Source organism: Ricinus communis, chromosome 8, assembly GCF_019578655.1.
Source record: "Ricinus communis isolate WT05 ecotype wild-type chromosome 8, ASM1957865v1, whole genome shotgun sequence".
Taxonomy (NCBI): Eukaryota; Viridiplantae; Streptophyta; class Magnoliopsida; order Malpighiales; family Euphorbiaceae; genus Ricinus; species Ricinus communis.
In genome coordinates this window covers 20,531,721-20,553,991 of record NC_063263.1, presented here as the reverse complement: position 1 = coordinate 20,553,991, position 22,271 = coordinate 20,531,721, and the positions used below count along the sequence as shown (strand labels likewise).

The following is a 22,271-nucleotide window of genomic DNA, read 5'->3' as shown; positions in this document are numbered from 1 at the left end:
TAAAATCATATATCCCAAAATGAATATAAATACTTAAATAAAATATTTGTTTAATTAAAATAAAATACGTGTCATGCTATGCTTCTATAAAATAAAATAAATTTTATTTCATACTACGGGATGGAGTATCTCAGTAGAAGCCTAGCCCCACTACTGGGGGAAGCTCGACCAGGGTCCTTAAATTCAATCCGTTCACTTAATTATCACTAACAGTCTTAGCCTTTCGGCTCTCTCAGTCCAATAAGACTGGTGCACAGAGAGCGAAGCTCGACTAGGGTCCTTAAGTCCAGTCTGGACACTTAAGTTTCTAAATAAGCCAGCGCCTAAAGAGCAATGCTCGACCAAGAACCTTTACTCCGGCAAACTCACTCTACTCAGCCTAGAGAGCATGCTCGACCAGGGCAAGTCCTAAATTTACCTTTTTAAATTTACCCTTTTTACTATTTGTTTCAGATTCCTACCAGTGCGCACGCGGTCCTGATGCAACCCATCAGGTGGCATATTCTACTGCCGTCCCATCCCGAGCCAACACGCAATCAATAAGATCATAATGTAGAAAATGAAATATATATATAAATATTGATTAAATAAATAATTAAAATATTAAATCATCTAATCAGAACTATTTCATAAAACCTTGGCAATGACACAAGTAAACATATATATGACTTTAACTCACAGTTATGACGACCTCCTAGCTCTACTCTGATGCCTCGGGTGGAGTGATCCGAACTGACAGAATTATCTAATCATGAAAACAATTAAATCAGTAAAACATTTAACAATTAACCCTAAGCCTAGACTCCTAGGACTGACTGTCTAAAAATTTTGACTCGGGTAAATTCTACTGAAAATTCGGTAGAACCTCCCTTAAACACGGACATCTACCCCCCCTAAAACGGGTCCAGAACCTGAGACAACGCGCTGATGATGATTCCAGCTTCTGATCATTTGATCCGACCCCCAATCATCCGGAGATATTTACAGACGATCTCGGTCGTCGATTTTCAAACGTAGTCCGATCGCCGCGAAACCGGTGCCATTGGAAAGCTTGAGCTAAAGAGAGTCCGAATATGTCCTCTGATCAGTCAAAGCTCCCCGGAACTCGTCAGAAAATGCCCAAGATCCAGACTGCCCCCACTTTCTCTCTCCACCGCAAACTTCCAACTCCGGCCACCAAAAGCGTCACCATAACCTTTGAAATGAAGATCAGGCCGAGGAGAGTCGACTGCCACCGAAATCTCCTACTACCGATGCCGGGAATGCCTTGAATGGCGTTGACAGCTGCTGCATCTTTCTTCGTGCTCACTACCGCCACCGTGGTATGCTGGAGCTCCTACCGCTGATGCCAACATGCTCGTCGGCCTCTGTTGCACCTCCGGCAAGCTTCGCCGCACCCTAGACGATCGGCCATGGGCGGCACCCGAAGGTCCTTCTCCCCTTCTCCTTCCCGACGCACCCCGATCTCCTTCCTTTTTCTTTTTTTCTCTATATCGACTTTTGGTCCCTGAATTTTTCTTCTTTACCATTTAGTCCCTCAACTTTTTAATCACTAACAATTTTGCCCTGCAATTCGATTAATCCTTAAATTTTTCCTTAGCTTTTCAATTAAGTCCATAACTATTTAATTTGGGCCAAATTAGAATTATTGAAAATATAGAATTACTTATTTACCCTTGCTTTTGAATGTGAAATTACTAAAATACCCCTACGGACACCTTTAATTATAAAAACACCAACCATACAAATTTTCATTAAAATCCTATATATTAATAAAATTATATTTTTAACCCTTATTTCAAAATTAATTATCAATTTAATCCTAACAGTTAATTAACTTAATTAATCAATTTGCTAACTATTTTTCAATTAAAATCAACAACATTTGCTAATTAAAATTTATCATTCCCCAATAAATTCTTTATAAAAATATTATATTCCTTTCATGACTTTCAAATATAGAAATTAATTCATATAATCTATTTTTCATAGAATTTACTTGATTAATTTCTTAAAAATCAGACTAATTAGATATAGAAAATACTTCCTTATTTTGTCTAGCATTAAAATTCTATTTAAATAATCCTAATTAAATAAAATAAAAATAAAATAAAATAAATTTAAATAATAACTCGTTATTAATTATTACTAATATTTTTATTATTATTAAAATAAAAATTGTGGGTATTACACTTGTGTTTTGTAAATTCCCTTAATTGCTTGGATTAGATTAAACTCTTGTATTATATAAAATCTTTTCATCAATGAGAAGAAATATATGATTGATACAAGATCAATAGAAAGGATGGGTCGGTCTGAGGAAGAAGCTCTTATGACTTCTAGGACGCATCCATGGTGTATGGTGGCTTTGAAGAAAACAATAATGACAAATTGAATGGGATTAATATAAGAAAACATTGAAGGGGATAAAGAAAATAGAAAGAAATATAGAAAGAGTAATAATAGAGAAAGAAAAAAGAGAAAGAAATGGAAGAAAAAGTGAGAAAAAGGAACAAAGGAGAAATAAAAGCAATTGCAGTATACTTAGCGGATACTTCATTTTCCTTAGACATTCTCCAATCTCTTGGAAAAGCAAGAAACAGACAACAGTCTGGCATTCCTCTATAAAGGTTGAATATCGATCCATGGTCACCACTGCTTGTGCATTAATTTGGGTACAACAGCTATTTTGTGATTTAACTGTACTTCACCCCTCTTTTATTCACCTTTATTGCGACAATCAAGCCGCCATATATTGCTAATAATCTAGTCTATCATGAACAAATAAAATACACTGAAATAATTGTCATTTCATTCATGATTGCATCCAACAAGGCTTTCTTACTACCGGTACATTGTGTCTCAACACCATATTACCGATATTTTCACTAAGGCCTTAGGAAAGAAACCATTTCAACTTTAGTTGGCAAGTTGGGAATTCAAAATCTCCATGCCCAACTTCAAGGGGCGTATTGAAAACTAAGGTCGACAGACCTGTAGAGATAAAGTGCGGGAACGCCTAATACAGTTGTATGGTGCATATAAAAATAAATCTAGTCAGCAGACTTAAATAGATAAGATGTGGACACGTCTAATAGAGTTGTATGGTGCAAGTAGAGTAAGTTTAATCAGAAGACTTGCAGAGAGAAGACGTGGGCATAATTGAGATAATTCTAATATGTATATCACTCGATGATAGGATTAAATAGAACTCTTATATTATGTAAATCTCCTTAATTATTGGGATTAGATAAAACTCTTGTATTGTGTAAATTCCCTTATTTGCTTGGATTAGATTAAACTCTTGTATTATATAACATTTTTCCATCAATGAGAAGAAATATATGATTGATACAAGATTAACAGAAAGGATGGGTTGGTCTGAGGAAGAAACTCTTATGACTTCTAGGACGCATCCATGGGTGGCTTTGAAGAAAACAACAATGACAAATTGAAAGGGATTAATATAAAAAAAACATTGAAAGGGATAAAGAAAATGGAAAGAGATAAAGAAAAAAGGAATAATAGAGAAGGAAAAAAGAGTGAAAGAAATGGAAAAAAAAAGAGAAGAAGAAAGAAAGGAGAAATAAAAAATAAAAGAAAAAGATTATATATAAGAAAATGTAAGAATCTATATACATGTATGTATGTGTGTGTGTATATATATATACATATATATATATATATATATATATATATATATATATATGTATGTATGTATATATGTATGTATGTATGTATATATATACTAACGAGTTTATCAACTTCAACAAAAACATTCTATTAATCGAGTAAAATGGTTCGAGTTAAGGTCTAATTTATTTTTATGGGGCTGAATTGTCATAATGGTGATATTCTTACGACTCTTCTTACTGCTTTTACTGATCTCAAACTCTCTAGATTTACTTGTGTCAATAAATAGAGGTCTATATTTTAATAATGTTTTATATTTATATCTTATGAATGAAAATCCATTTTAATTGAAAACAATTATCTTGTCCGTGTACACCAGCAATGTTAAGAATGTAAATGAATAAAACTTTGATCACATAGATATGTACAATCTCTAATTATAATTTAATTTGCATAATTAGTTACAGAGTCTATTTCATGACAGACGACAAAGTTGAGCTAAAAAAACTAGGAAAGAATGGTGCAAAAATTAATTTCTTAAATATTAAAATCACATGTGCTTTAAAGAGTACATATACACAAGCAACCAATTATTATATACCATATTTAGTATCCATATGAATAAATAACAATAATTTGAAAAGAAATATATTATTTTTACATATTATTCTACGAGAACTCAAATTGTAAGAAAGAAACCAATAAGCAACATCAAAAAGCAAACAATATTAGCAATTAGTTATAACTTAGTCGGTAGGCATCTTTGGGTTTGCTCATTTAAGGTAAGCTATCAAAACAAATGACAAAAATAGAAGCAAAAAATTTGCATGGAAACACCACCGCCTACTTCAATAAATAAAGCTTATTTTCTCGCCTATAAAAAGAATTATAAAGGAAAAGAGACACATTCATATTATTGCAATTTAACAATTTTAGGCAAGAAAACTAGAAAAGAAAGTAAGCATATATATACCAAAAAGAGATGGCAATCAAAATACATGTATGCTTACTATCTTTATTCTTATTCTTGAGTTTTGTAGCCGAAGCTAATGTCAATGTTTTCAATGTAAGAAAATATGGTGCCAAAGCTGATGGCAAATCTGATATCAGTAAGGTATAAATACACATTTCATTACTAAGATCTTTCTTGATATTTTTTGATCTTTTAGCTAAGAATCCTCAATTCTTTTTCCTTATTAGGCTTTGTTAAGTGCTTGGAAAGATGCATGTGGAACAATGGGGTCAAACAAAATTGTAATTCCTAAAGGGGTATATTTCCTAAGTGAGGCAGATATAAAAGGTCCTTGTAAAGGTGCCATAAGGTTTCAAGTTCGAGGAACGATAAAGGCACCAATTGACCCTAGTGCACATAGTAAACCAGACAGTTGGATTACCTTTTCATATATTGATCAATTCATATTAAACGGTGGAGGGACTTTTGATGGGCAAGGAGAGATTGCTTGGAAAAATAATAATTGTGCCCAAAATCTTAAATGCAATTCACTTCCAATTGTAAGTGTGTCAAAGCAATATCTTATGCATATTTTTTATTTTACAATATTGTTTTACAATGGTACTAACAAAACTTTTTCCATATGTTTCTTATTCATTTAAAAATTGCTCAGAGTTTAAGGTTCAATTTTATCACCAATAGCATTGTCCAAGATATAGCTTCTATCCAGAGCAAGAATTTTCACGTAAATATTTTAGGATGCAAGAACCTCACCTTTCAAAACTTTACAATTACTGCACCTGCAACTAGTGCCAACACAGATGGTATTCATATCGGACGATCAAATGGGATCAACATTACTAATTCAAATATTAGCACTGGTGATGACTGTATCTCCCTCGGCGATGGTAGCCAACAGATACGTGTCACTAATGTTAGATGCGGACCTGGACATGGAATTAGTGTGGGGAGCTTAGGAAAGTTTAAGAATGAAGAACCAGTATCTGGATTTTTTGTAAAGAATTGCACCATCTCCAATACTACTAATGGAGTGAGAATAAAGACTTGGCCTGCATCATATGGTGGCATTGTATATGATATGCATTTTGAAGATATTAAAATGGAAAATGTGTGGAACCCTATCATTATAGATCAATTGTATTGTCCATGGAATCAGTGCAACCCAAAGGTAAGTAATTAAAAGTAAAGTAGACTTTTAGAATTCTGAATATATATAGACATAATTGTAAACTCAATTTGATTGATTATTTCTTTTTTTTTTTATCTCATCAGATTCCATCAAAAGTTAAGATTAGCAATATCAGCTTCAAGAATATTAAGGGCTCTTCAGCAACTGTTGTAGCTGTTGAACTTAATTGCAGCAGCAGCGTCCCATGTGAGAAGGTGGAGCTAGCCGATATTAATTTAACATATAATGGAATTGAAGGACCTCCAAAATCTAAGTGTGCAAATGTCAAACCTAAACTTACGGGAAAAATATTTCCATCTGGATGTTAAAACATTTAGCATTTAATATCTTTTCCTTTTTTAATTTCTTTATGAATCACAATGTTGAAATGAAATCTAGAAAATATGTATTATTGTAATATATAAGTTATGCTTGGCTTTATTTATGTAGGCTTCATGAAAAGTTAATTTCCTTATGTATAAATGAATACACTCGTCTTACCTAATCTAGTTTTTGTTTTAACTTTATCTATTATAAAATTAAGATTTAAAAAAAGTTATATTTAAGAAAATGCCTAAGAGTATATGAAAATCCTTATTATACATTTTTTGTACGATTAAATTATCGTATGCTTTTATTTTAATTCTTTTCTCATCGAGGCAAGATGATAGTTCAACCTGAAAAAAGTGAGATTAGATTCAGAATTTTCAATGTTATGGTCTTGACCTTCACTTCGAAGGACAATACGAAGGACAAGTATTGCATCTAGGTAAGTGACATCTAATTTAATTGATTTGTCTATAAGAATATAAGAGATGTCTGTTAAGATATTGTCCGCTTTGTCCCCCACTAGCCTCACGGTTTTATACCTTTGGTGGGTTTGAGAACTTCCCAAGAGGTCCCCCATCTTGGAATTTTTCTGAACCTAGCACATTTAACTTTGGAGTTCCTACAACTCTACAGCCAAACAGCCAAAAGGCACCTAATGTGATTAGTTCCAACTCTTTACATATATGTTATCAACTATTCCCCACCCAATTTCGATGTGCAACTCGATTCATTCATGTACCCCCGTACCACAGAGTGCTGCCATCCTAGAAGCCTGCTAGAAGCCGCTCCTTATTTAGGCATCCTATTTTTGCCCTGGCGTTGACTTCCCGCCCTCGTCGGACTGCTTCTCTAAGTCAAACTGTCACATAACTAATTTTATGAAATTTTTTGAGAAGATTAAGTATTTTATACCTTTTAGTATACAAAACTATTTTTTATTAAATAAACATGAAAAGTAACTGTATAAATATTAAATAATTCATTATAAAGAAAATAATGGTATTCATAGAAGACGATTATCAATATGTTTATTTCAAGTAATGAGGTTAAAAAACTCACTCTACTCTTATAAGATAATTTTAAAATATTAAATATATATGTAAATTATAAAGTTTTTGAAAATTATTGAGCAACAATATAGAATATAAAGTTAACGAGTTTTTTTATAAAAATGAAAAGAATCAAAAGTAATATATTAGAATTAAAATAATTTAGTTAAAAGTTAAATTTATTATAAAATGGATCTTTTAAAATAATCATAATTTTATATAATTAAGATTATATCAATTAATTATTTAAATTTTTAATATTACATTATAATTATTTTATTAATCTTGCACAATGTGTAGGAAAGAAATGAAAAGAAAAAAATAAATGAATGAGATAAGCAGAAAAAATATGAGAGAGAGAGAGGAAATAATGAGAGAGAGGGAAAATAGAAAGATTAAAAGAAACATAAAAAAAGAGAGAGAAATAACGATAGAGAAATCTGTTTGAATTTTGATTTCAGTATCACAAAATTTCTTTGTACTTCTTTTAGCAAAAAAAAGCCCAAAAGTTAATATATCATGCCATATGTGAAAAAGTTTAATTATAATTTTATTAATTAAATTTCATGCCATTAACTGGATTGAAGATACATGGAATAAAATATAATTTTTCTTTGCCGGGTATTTTCTTAGTTAACAAAAGAAAAATCTCTTTCATTTTTTTCTTTGTCCTTGCTATACTCCACCTTCACTTACAACTTATTATCCCAACCAAATGAAATGGGGATGCCACTATTTCCTAGTTAACTGAGACATAGAAAAAGAGAGAGATAAATCAAATGCCCATTCTCTTCTCTTGAGGTTGCTTATGAAAACTTTTCGCTTTTCTTGCCGAGATTCTAATTTGGAATTTTTCTTTGTTTCGGTGAAAAAGAGATGAAAAATTTGAGGGATAGTTTTAAAGGCTTGATTTGGCTGGGTTTGAAAATGTGCCCTCTGAGCTATTGTGTGTGGTATGCTGCAATAAGAAGATTATTGCAAAGTTATGATTGTGGTGGTTATAAGATTACGAAAATAGTGAGGAAATAAGAAAATGATTTTCTCATTGTATTTGGCGATTGAGAAAACAAAAGAAATAATATTTTTTTAAAGTTTGAGAGTGAGAAAATAAGGAGAATTATATTTTACTCCATATATTTTAATATTTTAATTTTTTTAAATTAATGACATGGAATATAATTAATAAATTTATAAATAAAATCTTAAACCACATTAGTTTTTCAGCTGTGTTTTTGTCGAAAATAGTGTGAGGGACTTTTGTGATACTGAAATCAAAATTCAGACAATTTAGTATTACAAATTAAAGATTAGAGACTTTATTATACTAGCCCAAAAGCTCAGGAACAATGATAGTAATTTAGCTAGTAAAAAATAATGGAGTAAAGAAGAAAAGGTAAATACATAAATATATTAAACGACAGACAATAATATATAGCTAAAACATTAAATAAGCGGAAAAAAAAATTGGATGGAAAATCTTATTTTAAAATTAGTGACGAATTATTTCCTCGCTAATTGAATAAATAAGCGAGAAAATAAAAATATTGGGTGGGAATTATTTTTTAAAAGTTCAATCCAGTCACTAAATAAATATATGAGTGGGAAGCTAAAAAGGTGGGACAAAAAATTTTGTTAGCTACAATATTTTTATTCGTAGTAATTAGTGATAGACAATTTGTCACTAAAATCAGCGTAAAAAATTGGCGATGTAATTTGCAACAGAATAGTAACGAACTTTGTTTGTCGCGAATTTGTTGTGGATATTTAGTCATGAATCTGTTGCTAAAGAGAAAAAAGTTTTCATAATGTTTATTCCATTGCAGATTCATCGTAAATCTGTTGCTAAATAGTCAAGGACCTCCCTCAATACTTTTGTTATCATTAGATGTTGACATATGCTAGCTTTCCGCCCTCAAATTCCATTCTTATTATATTTGATACAGGGGTAAGAAATGATGATTTTTATTCTAAGGATTAAATTTTTCCATTCAGGACCAATATAGGAATTTCTAATATGAATCAATATTATAATTATCTAAGGCTATAAGGTATTCACCTAGGACAAATCAGGTAATTTTCTCCCTAAGTACCACTCTAATAATCTTTTGTTAGGACAAATATGGTAATTCTCCATTGAGGACCTATAAGATAATTTACCACCTAAGGATCAATCATGCAATTTTCTCTGTAGGGACCTATATATATAGTTATTTTATGCCTAGGGACCGTTTTGATAATTATCTATTAAGGACCAAATAGTAATAATCCAATCTCAACTAATCCATCTAGTAATTATATATTTAGGGACCAATCTAGTAATTTTCTATCAGGATTAGTTTGGTAATTGTCTAACCATGGACAGTTGGGCAATCTTTCATATAGGACCAAACAATTTTACAACTAGGGTCCTATATGGTAATTTTTACAACTAGGCACTAAATAGGTAATTTTACAAGAGATCTATTTAGTAATTTTCTAGCTAGGTACTTATTTAGTATTTCTCAATATGGGGACTTATTTGATAATTTTTATTAGGGTCTAACTAGTATTTTTTTTTATCAAGGACCAATATGTTAATTTTCCTCTAAGATCCTATCAAGTAATTTTATATCCAGGACTGTTGTGGTAAACTTACATGTAGGGACTTGTCAGGTAATTTTATCAAGGACCAACATGGCAATTTTACATCCAAGGACCCATTCAATTATTTTCCATTATGGTCCTATTTGGTAATTTTGTATATAAGGACCTAGTCGTTAGTTTTCTATCTAGGGCCTAAGCAATAACTCTTCGTCTAGGAGCAATATGGTAATCTTTCGGTACAATATTATAATTTCCTTTAATGCTTATTAGGTAGTTGTCCATTCAGGGACTTATCATGTACTTTGTTGTAACACCCGGAATTTTTATATATTTAATAATGAGTTTTTATTTAAGTTAATTTTAGCTTCATTATTATTGGGTTTAATTTGAAATGATTTAATGAAAAATTTAATATTAATAAAATAAATGAGTTATTTTCTATACCCAATTAGTTTGAAATTTTAAGAAATTATTCAAGTAAATTAATTGAGAAATGATTATATTTTGGTTATTCAAATTTTCCCAAATGCATATTTATATAAGTAAAATTATATATTGGAAAATTTTGGAAGAAATTATAAAGGATGTCTTAATAAAAGAATTTTGGGAAAATTGGTATTATAATTGATTAGTAGTATTAAATTTTAAGTTGGAATTTGATTATTTAATTTAATTGTGTGTTAGGACTAAATTGGAAATTTATTTTGGAATAAGGATTGAAAGTATAATGTTATTTTTATGGGGTTTTAATGGAAATTTGTGAGCTTGGTATTTTTGTAAATAAATATGTCGATCAGGGGTATTTTTGTAATTGTGTATTTTCAATAATTCGGTTTTGGCCCAAATTAAATAGTTAAGGGCTTAATTGAAAGGCTAAAAAGAAGTTTGGGGGTCAAATTGGAATTCTGCGGGATGATATTGTAAGTAATTAAGAAAGTTGAGGGACCAAATTGTAATAAGAAAAAGTTCAGGGGTCAAATGTCGATATTGAAAGGAATGGAAGTCGAGGAAGAAGAAGAGAGGAAGAGAGAGAGAGAGTAGAAGGAGGAGTCATGCGGTGGCGCCGTCGGAGCGACTTTCGGGCTGGCTGCGGTCGTGACGGCAATGCAGACCAAGCGGCAGAAGAGCTCTCGCGAGGAGGAAAATGGCCGGAAAGCTTCCTTGCCGCGCGCTTCCGACGGGTCGTTGATCTTAGTGCCGATCGACTCCTCTCGGCCTCGGCTTTGTTTTGGCGGTGTCGATAGTGGCCGGAATCGGAAGATCCGGTGGAGAGAGAAAATAGTGGCAGCCGGCGTTTTTGGGTTTTTCCGGCGAGATCCGGCAGAGGATGGACGATCGGAGGGCATATCCCGACTCTCCTCTGCTCAAGCTTCGCGATGACACTGGTTTCGTGGCGATCGGGCTTCGTTTGCAAATCGACGGTCGTGATCGTTCGCAAATCTCTCCGGATGGTCGGGTGTCAGATCGGAAAATCGGAAGCGGGGATCGTCATCAGCGCGTCGTTGTGAGTCCGATGGTGTGTTTGGATCGTCGATCGGACTTCGGCGGCCAGAGGCGAGTCGACCGAGCGATCGAGCGTCTCGGTAATTTTCTTTGGCCCGTTAATTTTAGAAATTCTTGGTTTAATTGTGTCTATTGGATTATATTGAGTATTTGATGATTTTTGTGAGTCATAAATAATTGTCAGTTTGCCTGCCATAATTGTGTTTTTGTGCTGTATGGCGGAGTCGGGAAATAGTGAAGTTTGGGGACCCGACTCCTATTGTTTGAATCGTTAAGTATTTAGAGTGTTTTTCTGGCAGGTCCTGGACCCGTTTTTACGGGGAGTAATGTTCGTGTTGTAAGGGAGGTTCTGCCGGATTTTCGGTAGAATTCTCCCGAGTCGAGATTCTTAGACAGTCAGTCCTAGGAGTCTAGACCTAGGATTAATGATCGATTGTTTCATCGTTTTGATAAATTGTTTTCCGTGACTAGATTGTTAGTTCGTTCGGCTCGCTCCTACCGAGGCACCGGAGCAGAGCTAGGAGGTCGCCCAATTCTGTGAGTTAAAGTCACTTAATCGTTGCACTATTGCTAAGTCTGAATTTAATATGTTATTTTGAAAGTTTATGCATAATATGGTTATTAGTATCGCAACATAAATAATTTCACTGGATTATTGAAGATAATATAAATATTATTATTAGTAATGTTATAATAATATCAAATATTATTAGTTTTCCACATAAGTTGCATGATGTCTTACTTTAAAATTGTTAATCGTTATTTTGATATAGTTGAATGACTTCTTTAGACAATAATATTTATTAAATGTGGTGGTTGCGATTTGGGAAATGTGGCTTGTAGAACATGCCGCCTGATGGGTTACATCAGGACTGCGTGCGCACTGGTAATGATCATGGACATATAATAAGATATTTATGGGTTTGCCCTGGTCGAGCATGGCTCTCTAGGCTGATTTGAGTAAATTGCCGGAGGTAAGGTCCCTGGTCGAGCATTGCTCTCTGGGCGCCAGCTTATTTGGAATTCAAGTGATCAGACTGGAGGTAAGGTCCCTGGTCGAGCATTGCTCTCTGGGCGCCAGTCTTATTGGATTAAGAGAGCCAAAATGGCTGTTAGAATTTGGGGTTAGGGTTCTACTGAGCCACTCGTCCCGTAAAAGTAAAAATATATTTTTATTTATTCATTTATTTATTTAATATGGTATGATTATAATATGGATTGTATTTACGTGCATGGTTGATATATTGATTCGAATGATTAATATTTTCTGTGAAGAAAGTAATAGGGTATGATTATAGTATGATTTTTATTTACGAGCATAGTTTGATATACTGATTTGAATAATCTATGTTTTCTGAGAAGAATGCAATAGTCCCCAGATTATTTGATTTTAACTCACTCTAGACCCATACCTCATTTTACTATTTTTCAGATTCGTGACTGTTAGTCCTCTCGCGACTCTTATTCAGTAACCCGACTCCTTCATCATCGGGTGATGTATTTGATTTGGTATGTAAACTGGTAAATCTTAGATTCTCCGCAGTAGTAATAGTAGATGTATCAGTTGTAAATTTTCTGAGTTTCAAGTCTCGCCTAGTTTTTCTGGCAGACCGATTAAATTATGTAAAATGTAGCATTTAAGATAATTTGTGGCTTTAATAATATTAATTTGAGATGAGATTTGTTTAAATCAGTGAGTGTCAGGCTTACTACGGGTTTCGGTGGCCTTAAGCCTACCCATTCCCTAGTGCCGGTCACGGGCCCACGGGTGGGGTCGTGACATTTGTCATCATGGACCAATTCATTAATTTTCCATTAAGGAGTAGTTGGTTAGTTTTTTATCCAAGGACTTGTCAAGTAATTTATAGTCTAGGGCATATGCAGTGATTTTCTTTAGGGACCATTCTAATAATTTTCAAACTATGCCACAACGACCAATCTAGTCATTTTCCTTCTAGGACTTATTAGGTATTTTTCAATCCAAGATTTGTTAGGTAATTTACTATTGAGGTACCTATGTAGTAAATTTCCCTTAAAGATCAATATGATAATCTATTCAGGAATAATTACTCTTTCGTGAATGTACCTCACCCCTCATTTATTCATCTTTATTGCGACAATCAAGCTGCCATGTATATTGCTAATAATCTAGTCTATCATGAACAAATAAAACACATTGAAATAATTGTCATTTCATTCGTGATTGCATCCAACAAGGCCTTCTTACTACCGGTACATTGTGTCTCAACATCATGTTGCCGATATTTTCACTAAGGCCTTGTGAAAGAAACCATTTCAACTTTAGTTGGCAAGTTGGGAATTCGAAATCTCCATGCCCCAACTTCAAGGGCCATATTGAAAACTAAGGTAGACAGACCTGTAGAGATAAAGTGCGGGAACGCCTAATACAGTTGTATGGTGCATATAAAAATAAATCTAGTCAGCATACTTAAATAGATAAGATATAGACACGTCTAATAGAGTTGTATGGTGCAAGTAGAGTAAGTTTAATCAGAAGACTTGCAGAGAGAAGACGTGGGCATAACAGAGATAATTCTAATATGTATATCACTCGATGATAGGATTAAATAGAACTCTTATATTATGTACATCTCCTTAATTATTGGGATTAGATAAAACTCTTGGATTGTGTAAATTCCCTTATTTGCTTGGATTAGATTAAACTCTTGTATTATATAACATTTTTCCATCAATGAGAAGAAATATATGATTGATACAAGATTAACAAAAAGGATGGTTTGGTCTGAGGAAGAAACTCTTATGACTTCTAGGACGCATCCATGGGTGGCTTTGACGAAAACAATAATGACAAATTGAACGGGATTAATATAAGAAAACATTGAAAGGGATAAAGAAAATGGAAAGAGATAAAGAAAGAGTAATAATAGAGAGAAAAAAATAGTGAAAGAAATGGAAAAGAAAAAGAGAGAAGAAGAAAGAAAGGAGAAATAAAAAATAAAAGAAAAAGATTATATATAAGAAAAAGTAAGCATCTATATATATAGATATACATACATACATACATACATACATACATACATATATATATATATATACTAACGAGTTTATCAACTTTAATATAAACTATTTTATTAATCACGTAAAATGGTTCGAGTTAAGGGTCTAGTTTATTTTTATGGGGCTGAATTGTCATAATGGTGATATTCTTATGACTCTTCTTACTGCTTTTACTTATCTCAAACTCTCTGGATTTACTTGTGTCAATAAATAGAGGTCTATATTTTAATAATGTTTTATATTTATATCTTATGAATGAAAATCCATTTTAATTAAAAAAATTATCTTGTCCGTGTACACTAGCAATGTTAAGAATGTAAATGAATAAAACTTTGATCACATAGATATGTAAAATCTTTAATTATAATTTAATCTACATAATTAGTTACAGAGTCTATTTCATGACAAAGACAACAAAGTTGAGCTAAAAAAACTCGGAGAAAAATTAATTTCTTAAATATTAAAATCACATGTGCTTTAAAAGAGTATATATATATACACAAGCAATCAATTATAATATACCATATTTAGTATCCATATGAATAAGTAACAACAATTTTTTGAAAAAAAATATATTATTTTTATATATTATTTTATGAGAACTCAAATTGTAAGAAAGAAACCAATAAGAGACATCGAAAAGTAAACAATATTAGCAATTGGTTATAACTTAGTCGGTAGGCATCTTTGGGTTTGGTCATTTAAGGTAAGCTATCAAAACAAATGAAAAAAATAAAAGAAAAAAATTTGCATAGAAACACCACCGCCTACTTCAATAAATAAAACTTATTTTTTCTCCTATAAAAATAATTATAAAGCAAAAGAGGCACATTCATATTATTGCAATCTAACAAATTTTTAACAAGAAAACTAGAAAAGAAAGTAACTATATATATACAAAAAAGAGATGGCAATCAAAATACATATATGCTTACTATTTCTATTCTTATTCTTGACTTTTGTAGCCGAAGCTAATGTCAATAACTTCAATATAAGAAAACATGGTGCCAAAGCTTATGGCAAATCTAGTATCAATAAGGTATAAATACACATTTCATTACTAAGATTTTTTTAATATTTCTTGATCTTTTAGCTATGAATCTTCAATTTCTTTTCCTTGTTAGGCGTTGTTAAGTACTTGGAAAGATGCATGTGCAACAATGGGGTCAAACAAAATTGTAATTCCTAAAGGGATAATATTTCCTAAGTGAGGCAGATATAAAAGGTCCTTGTAAAGGCGCCATAAGGTTTCAAGTTCAAGGAATGATAAAGGCACCAATTGACCTTGGTGCACATAGTAAAGTAGACAGTTGGATTACCTTTTCATATATTGATTAATTCATATTAAACAGTGGAGGGACTTTTGATGGCAAAGGAGAAATTGCTTGGGAAAATAATAATTGTGCCCAAAATCTTAAATGCAATTCACTTCCAATTGTAAGTGTATCAAAACAATATCTTGCGCATATTTTTTGTTTTACAAGATTGTTTTACAATGGTACTAACAAAACTTTTTCCATATGTTTCTTATTTATTTAAAAATTGCTTAGAGTTTAAGGTTCAATTTGATCACCAATAGCATTGTCTAAGATATAGCTTCTATCCAGAGCAAGAATTTTCACGTAAATATTTTAGGATGCAAGAACCTCACCTTTCAACACCTTACAATTATAGAACTTGCAACTAGTGCCAATACAGATGGTATTCACATCGGACGATCAAATAGGATCAACATTATTGATTCAAATATTAGCACTGGTGATGATTGTATCTCCCTCGATGATGGTAGCCAACAGATATGTGTCACTAATGTTAGATGCGGACCCAGACATGGAATTAGTGTGGAGAACTTAGGAAAGTTTAAGAATGAAGAAACAGTATCTGGATTTTTTGTAAAGAATTGCACCATCTCCAATACTACTAATGGAGTGAGAATAAAGACTTGGCCTGCATCATATGGTGGCATTGTATCTAATATGCATTTTGAAGATATTGAAATGGAAAATGTGTGGAACCCTATCATTATAGATCAATTGTATTGTCCATGCAATCAGTGCAACCCAAAGATAAGTAATTAAAAGTAAAGTAGACTTTTAGATTTCTAAATATATATAGACATAATTGTAAACTAAATTTGATTGATTATTTCTTTTTTTTTTATCTTATCATATTCCATCAAAAGTTAAGATTAGCAATATCAGCTTTAAGAATATTAAGGGCTCTTCAGCAACTGTTGTAGCTGTTCAACTTAACTGTAGCAGTAGCGTCCCATGTGAGAAGGTGGAGCTAGCTGATATTAATTTATTTTATAATGGGATTGAAGGACCTCCAAAATCTAAGTGTGCAAATGTCAAACCTAAACTTACGGGAAAAATATTTCCATCTGGATGTTAAAACATTTAGCATTTAATATCTTTTCTTTTTCTTTCTTTATGAATCACAATGTTGAAATGAAATCTAAAAAATATGTTTTATTGTAATAAATAAGTTATGCTTGGCTTTATTTATGTAGGCTTCATGAAAAGTTAATTTCTTTATGAATATATGAATACACTCGTCTTATCTAATCTAGTTTCTTTTTTAACTTTATCTATTATAAAATTAAAATTTTTTTAAAAAAGTTTTATTTAAGAAATCCCTAAGAGTATATGAAAATCCTTATTATACATTTTGATAAGGCTGTCGCGTGCCTATCAAAAATAACCTAACTTGACCTCCTAACTATGTAGTCGGGCAAGCAAGGGTCGAATCCCTAGAGACTGAAGTAGTAAGAACTAGCTAATCTTGACTATAATTAATGCTAAGTAACCAAATTAACGATTGACGAAGAATTAATAAGTCTAATTAGTGCAATTAATAATGATGAGAATAAATTCAGATAAAAAGCACCTAAAGTTAAGTATCCCCAGTAGCACAATTAACACAAAGATAAGTTCCTACCTCAAACTAACTAAATAAATGTTCATAAGGAAAGGTAAACTCTATAAAATACCATAGATCTCTCCTGAGTATCAATGGCTTCCCTAATATGCAATCAAAACCTACTCCCATGGAATCATGCAAATTAAAGACATTAAACTCAATACCCTGACTTCCTAACAATCCATTCTACCTACTCCCATGGAGAACTTCATGTCCTTAATTGAAATATTTAAATCCGTCAAAACCCAACTCTCGTTGTGATAAAGACAATGGAATCGTAACAATACTAATTATCCCTAATCTAGTATTGGAATATGCGCAATCAATTAAGCAAGAGCAATTAAATAATTAATTTGGGGAATTAAAGAAACAAATCATACATCAATCATGGCTAGGGTTCACTTAACCCTAGATTAGAAAACTACAAATCATACATCAATCATGGCTAGGGTTCACTTAACCCTAGATTAGAAAACTACACACTCATGATAGTCAAATAAATAAAATAGATTATAAAAGAAAACATAATTAATAACAGCTTCAAAAAGGAAAAGAAAAATACTTGGATTGATAAATGAATGATGAGGTCTTTGATAAATGTTCAAAGCATAAAGAAAAGTAACATGATAGAGAAAGAAAACACAACCTAAAACTAAGGAGAAAAGGAGAAGCGGGGCTCCCCTTTTTAGGTTCTTTTCAGAATCTATTTATATCATAGGATATCCAGGAGTTTGGCTAGGTTTTCACCCTAAAAATTCGACTAGACAGGTGTCCAAAATGCGCTTTGCGATCCAAATGCATGGGCAGCCGCAAAGATGGCATCAGAGGTCATGAGCGGGGCGAGTGGATTGTTTCTTTGCTTTATCGTTGGCCTTGAAAGCCAAGTCGCGGAGTGGCCGCGGGATAACTGCCCTTGCTCGTTTCGCAATATAAGATCCTCCTAGGCATGAACGACTCTACAAACATCCTCGCCAACGCGTAGCAACTCGAGCCAATTCCTACAAAAATAAAATAAAATAAACTCGAGGAGAGAAATATAAAAAATAACGAATAATAGCTCTAAAAGATTAAAAAACCGAAGATAACATGAACAACAACGTTTATATATAGCATATAAAATGCATATATTATTGCATTATCAAATTTCTCCACACTTAACCTTTACTCGTCCTTGAGGAAACAAAATAAAATTAAGAAAAACTATAGTAATAAAGCAATAAAATCCTAACTCACTATCGTAGGAATCACGGTTGCACTTAGCATGTGCAACAACCCCTTTAAACCCCTAGGTTACCCTATCGGACGAGTAAGGTCTTGTGAAGGTTTTCAGAATGGCATTCCTACAAAGCCGAATAATAAACATCCAAACCAATAAATTCAATCAAGTAACAATTATGAAAACTTAAAATCATTTTAGGAACTATGTTAATGTCACAAATTAACGAATATTGAATGAAACAGTAAGTCGATAACACCCTTTAATGGCTAACTAATCTTACCGCTTCCTTCCCCTAACTTAGTAATATGCATGTAGCTTCTCACTTTAGTTATGTAAAAGAAAACAAATTGAGTTTCATGTGTTTATAAAGGTAGCAGCATCATCACTCAACCTATTTCGCGTCAACACTTTTGTAGTCTTCCTCTTTAGACTTGCCTCTCGTCTTTCTCCACTTATTTTGGGGTGGCACAAACACGGGGGTCATGAGTTCCTTGTAATGGGGTAGGCTTGGTTAAAATAGAGTAGACAACGTTATTTGGGGATGTGGTGCTCAAATCCTAATAAAAGAAAATAAAATCTACTTCGACCAACACAACTATTTTCAAATGTAAGGTTCATTCTCTTTTTTTTTTCTTTTTTCTCTTTTTTTTTTCTTTTTTCTCTTTTTTTTTTCTTTTTTTTATGTATATAAAAAAATTATGTGCTTCTTTCCCGAACTTTTTCACTTCTTTTTTTTTATAATAAACTAACACTTTATTTGAGTAACAAACTTTGCAACTTTTCTTTTGTATCATAATCTCCATATTGAAATACAAAGCATAGCATACTCCATAAAATCCAAATAAAACCTACAAAACAGCTCTAAGGGATGTAATGTAAGGCGCCAAGAAATAGGATCGAAGCTCAACATGGTTCAACCTAGAGGGCAATGTAAAATAAGAAGAAAAAGGAGCGAATAATCTTAATCCTAAAATTTAAGGCTCTAACTACCTAAAGGAATCTTCAGTCATCTCCCCACATATATGTCACAAAGTCTCGAATAGAACCAAGGCAAGTCCAAGAATTGTACTACATAAGAGGAACATATCTAATCAGACATAAAAAACAGAGATTGATTCAGATGTGTCAGTGTATATGGCTCAAATTCCTCACAAGTTACTCAAGATACATGCATTAGTTGAGTCGGGGCCTCGAAGATAATTCTAGCCACAACCCATTGCCAAGAAAGGATTTACACATCATTACCGAATTATTCAATCCAGTGTCAATCAACTCATGACAAGAACTATAGAAAAACATTTTTTTTCTTTTGAAATTACTTGCTTCAAAAATTGGCTTGGAATGTTCAAAATTTTTTCTCTCTTTTTTATTTTTATTTTTTAGTAACACCAAAAAAACTAATACATACACTAATACCCTCTCCCACACTTGAATGTTGCAGTGTCCACAGTGCAAAAGCAAAATATAAACATAAGTAAAAAGGGAGAGAGGTATTCATAAAATCTCACTAAAGAGGAGGAGGAGGAGGATTCAAAAACCCTTGTGACTTCATCCAAGTATTTAGATTCTCTAGAGCTGCAAACATGGATAACAAACTTTCCTTGAGTTTCTTTAGCTCGTCCTTGATCTCATCAACTGAATTTTGGAGCTTTTCAAGGGCTCTCTCGATCGGCGTAGAGGAAGAACTAGCACCCTCAGAAGTACTAAGTATGATTGGTGCCTTGGGAAGAATAGGCACTCGAACTCTCGGTTGAATGCTACCGAAAGACCAATTTGCCTCGTTGCGCAAAGACATTCCCTTGAGGGAAGGTAGTTCATCTTCAACATCCTTGATACACCAAAGAGTGGTGCCTCCTTTCTTTTTGAACCAACATGAAGGGATATCGAGTTTGGTTGACATCTGGTCGAATCGGGCATAAAAAATCTAGCAGATTGTTCCCGACTTTCCTCCAAAAATCAAGCAATTCAAAACCTAGGTTTTGAATTAATTAGGGCATTTCGTTGTTGGTTACAAAATCCCTAACTAATGAAGAATAAATTCAATCAAGGTTTTGTGCAACTTCAATGAATGCCGAAGATTTGAGCCAGAAATTCTTTTCGCAACTGTGAGTTGATGAAGAGGCTGGAGAAAGTGCGGCACCGAACATAGGGCTCGGGCTGTCGCCTTTAATTGCGATGAGACGGGTCGTGACCAGGCTACGATGATTATGGGTGCACCGTGTCCATCCCGTGGAGTGGACTGGTTGTCTCCTTTCTTTTCGCGTGTGAGGTCATGGTTTGGCAGTGGCTTGAGATATCAGGTCATGACCTTGCCGTGGAGAGGACTGCCTCGTGTGCTGTTTTATTTTGAGAGTCGCGGGTTACCTGTGGTTGAGAGTAGTCCGCCATGAGGTAGTTGTGGACTATACTACCTTCATTCTCTCGCTTCCCCCTTTTTTCTCTTTTTTTTTCTTTGCTAATTTGGTGAAGGCATGAGTACCTATTTAAAAAAAATAAAATGAAAGAGATAAAACAAGAATAAGGCTTAAGCTAAAACAAATTAAGTAAAAGAAATAAAAACACAAAACACAAAACAAAGCAAAATAAAAGAAGGCAAAAAGTTCTAAGTCCTAAGAAAATTGATTTTGTACCAAAATGCTTGCGTATAACGAAAAATTATTTTATGATTTTATTTTTCTAATTTAATTTTTTTTATTTTATAAATACAAAATGTAAATAAATAAAGTAAAGTATGAGTAAAAATAAAATTGAAAATAAAAATAAAAATTAGGAATGAGTTTGGGGTGCCTCCCAAAAGCGCTTGTTTATAAGGTCATAAGCTCGACCTCCTCTGCGATTCATTTCAATGAAGGGTCGAAAAGTATGATGTCCACACTCTCGTCAATAAGGTCACCGACTCTGTAATGTTTCACTCCTTGACCATTCATCTTGAAGGTACCATTTTGTCTGTTCTAAAGCTCTATTTAACCATAAAGGAAAATCTTACTAACTCAAAATGGTCCTGACCATCGAGAATGAAGTTTCCCAGGAAAGAGTTTGAACCTAGAGTTAAAAAGGAGAACTAAGTCGCCTTCCTTAAACTCTCTTCTCAAAATCCCTTTGTCATGCCATCTTTTAGTCTTCTCCTTGTACAACCTTGAACTTTCATAAGCATCAAGTCGAATCTCTTCTAGCTCATTAAGTTGTAGGAGTCTCTTCTCACCCGCCATTTGAGAGTCAAAATTTAAGCTCTTAATAGCCCAAAATGCACGATGCTCTAATTCAACAGGAAGATGACATGCTTTACCATAGACTATTCGATATGGAGTGGTGCCAATAGGGGTCTTAAATGCTGTCCTATAGCCCATAATACATCGTCGAGTTTCACAAACCAATCTTTCCTTGAATTCGCAACCGTCTTTTCCAAAATGGTTTTGATCTCTCGATTAGAAATCTCTACTTGACCACTACTTTGTGGGTGATATGAAAGCCCCACTCGATGATGTACTCCATACTTCTTAAGCATCGCCTTAAATTGATTCTCTAAAAAATGCTTGCCTCCATCACTAATCAACACTCTTAGTACACCAAATCGAGGAAAATATTCTTTTTAAAGAACTTGGTTACCACGCGAGCATCATTGGTTGGAGTAGTTAGGGCTTCAACCCACTTTGAGACATAATCCACAACGACCAAGATATACCTATTCCCATAAGAAGAAGGGAACAGTCCCATGAAATGTATTCCCTACACATCGAATAATTCCACCTCGAGGATGTTATTAAGAGGCATTTCCATTCCTCTTAGAGATGTTACCATTTTGTTGACATTGATCACAAGACTTAACATGTTGATGAACATCCTTGAAAAGAC

At 33.1% G+C, this 22,271-nt stretch overlaps 1 protein-coding gene and 1 pseudogene across 1 annotated transcript; both read left to right on the top strand.

The window, feature by feature from the left end:
• The first annotated feature begins 4,615 nt into the window (after positions 1-4,615).
• Positions 4,616-6,263, top strand: LOC107261915 (exopolygalacturonase-like). The gene is made up of 4 exons (XM_048378399.1): positions 4,616-4,747; positions 4,834-5,145; positions 5,259-5,774; positions 5,879-6,263. Exons 1-4 carry the CDS (start codon positions 4,616-4,618, stop codon positions 6,101-6,103), a joined length of 1,185 nt encoding a protein of 394 aa, XP_048234356.1. The 3' UTR covers positions 6,104-6,263.
• An 8,922-nt stretch (positions 6,264-15,185) lies between these two features.
• LOC107261916 lies at positions 15,186-16,672 on the top strand (annotated as a pseudogene).
• Positions 16,673-22,271: the final 5,599 nt, after the last annotated feature.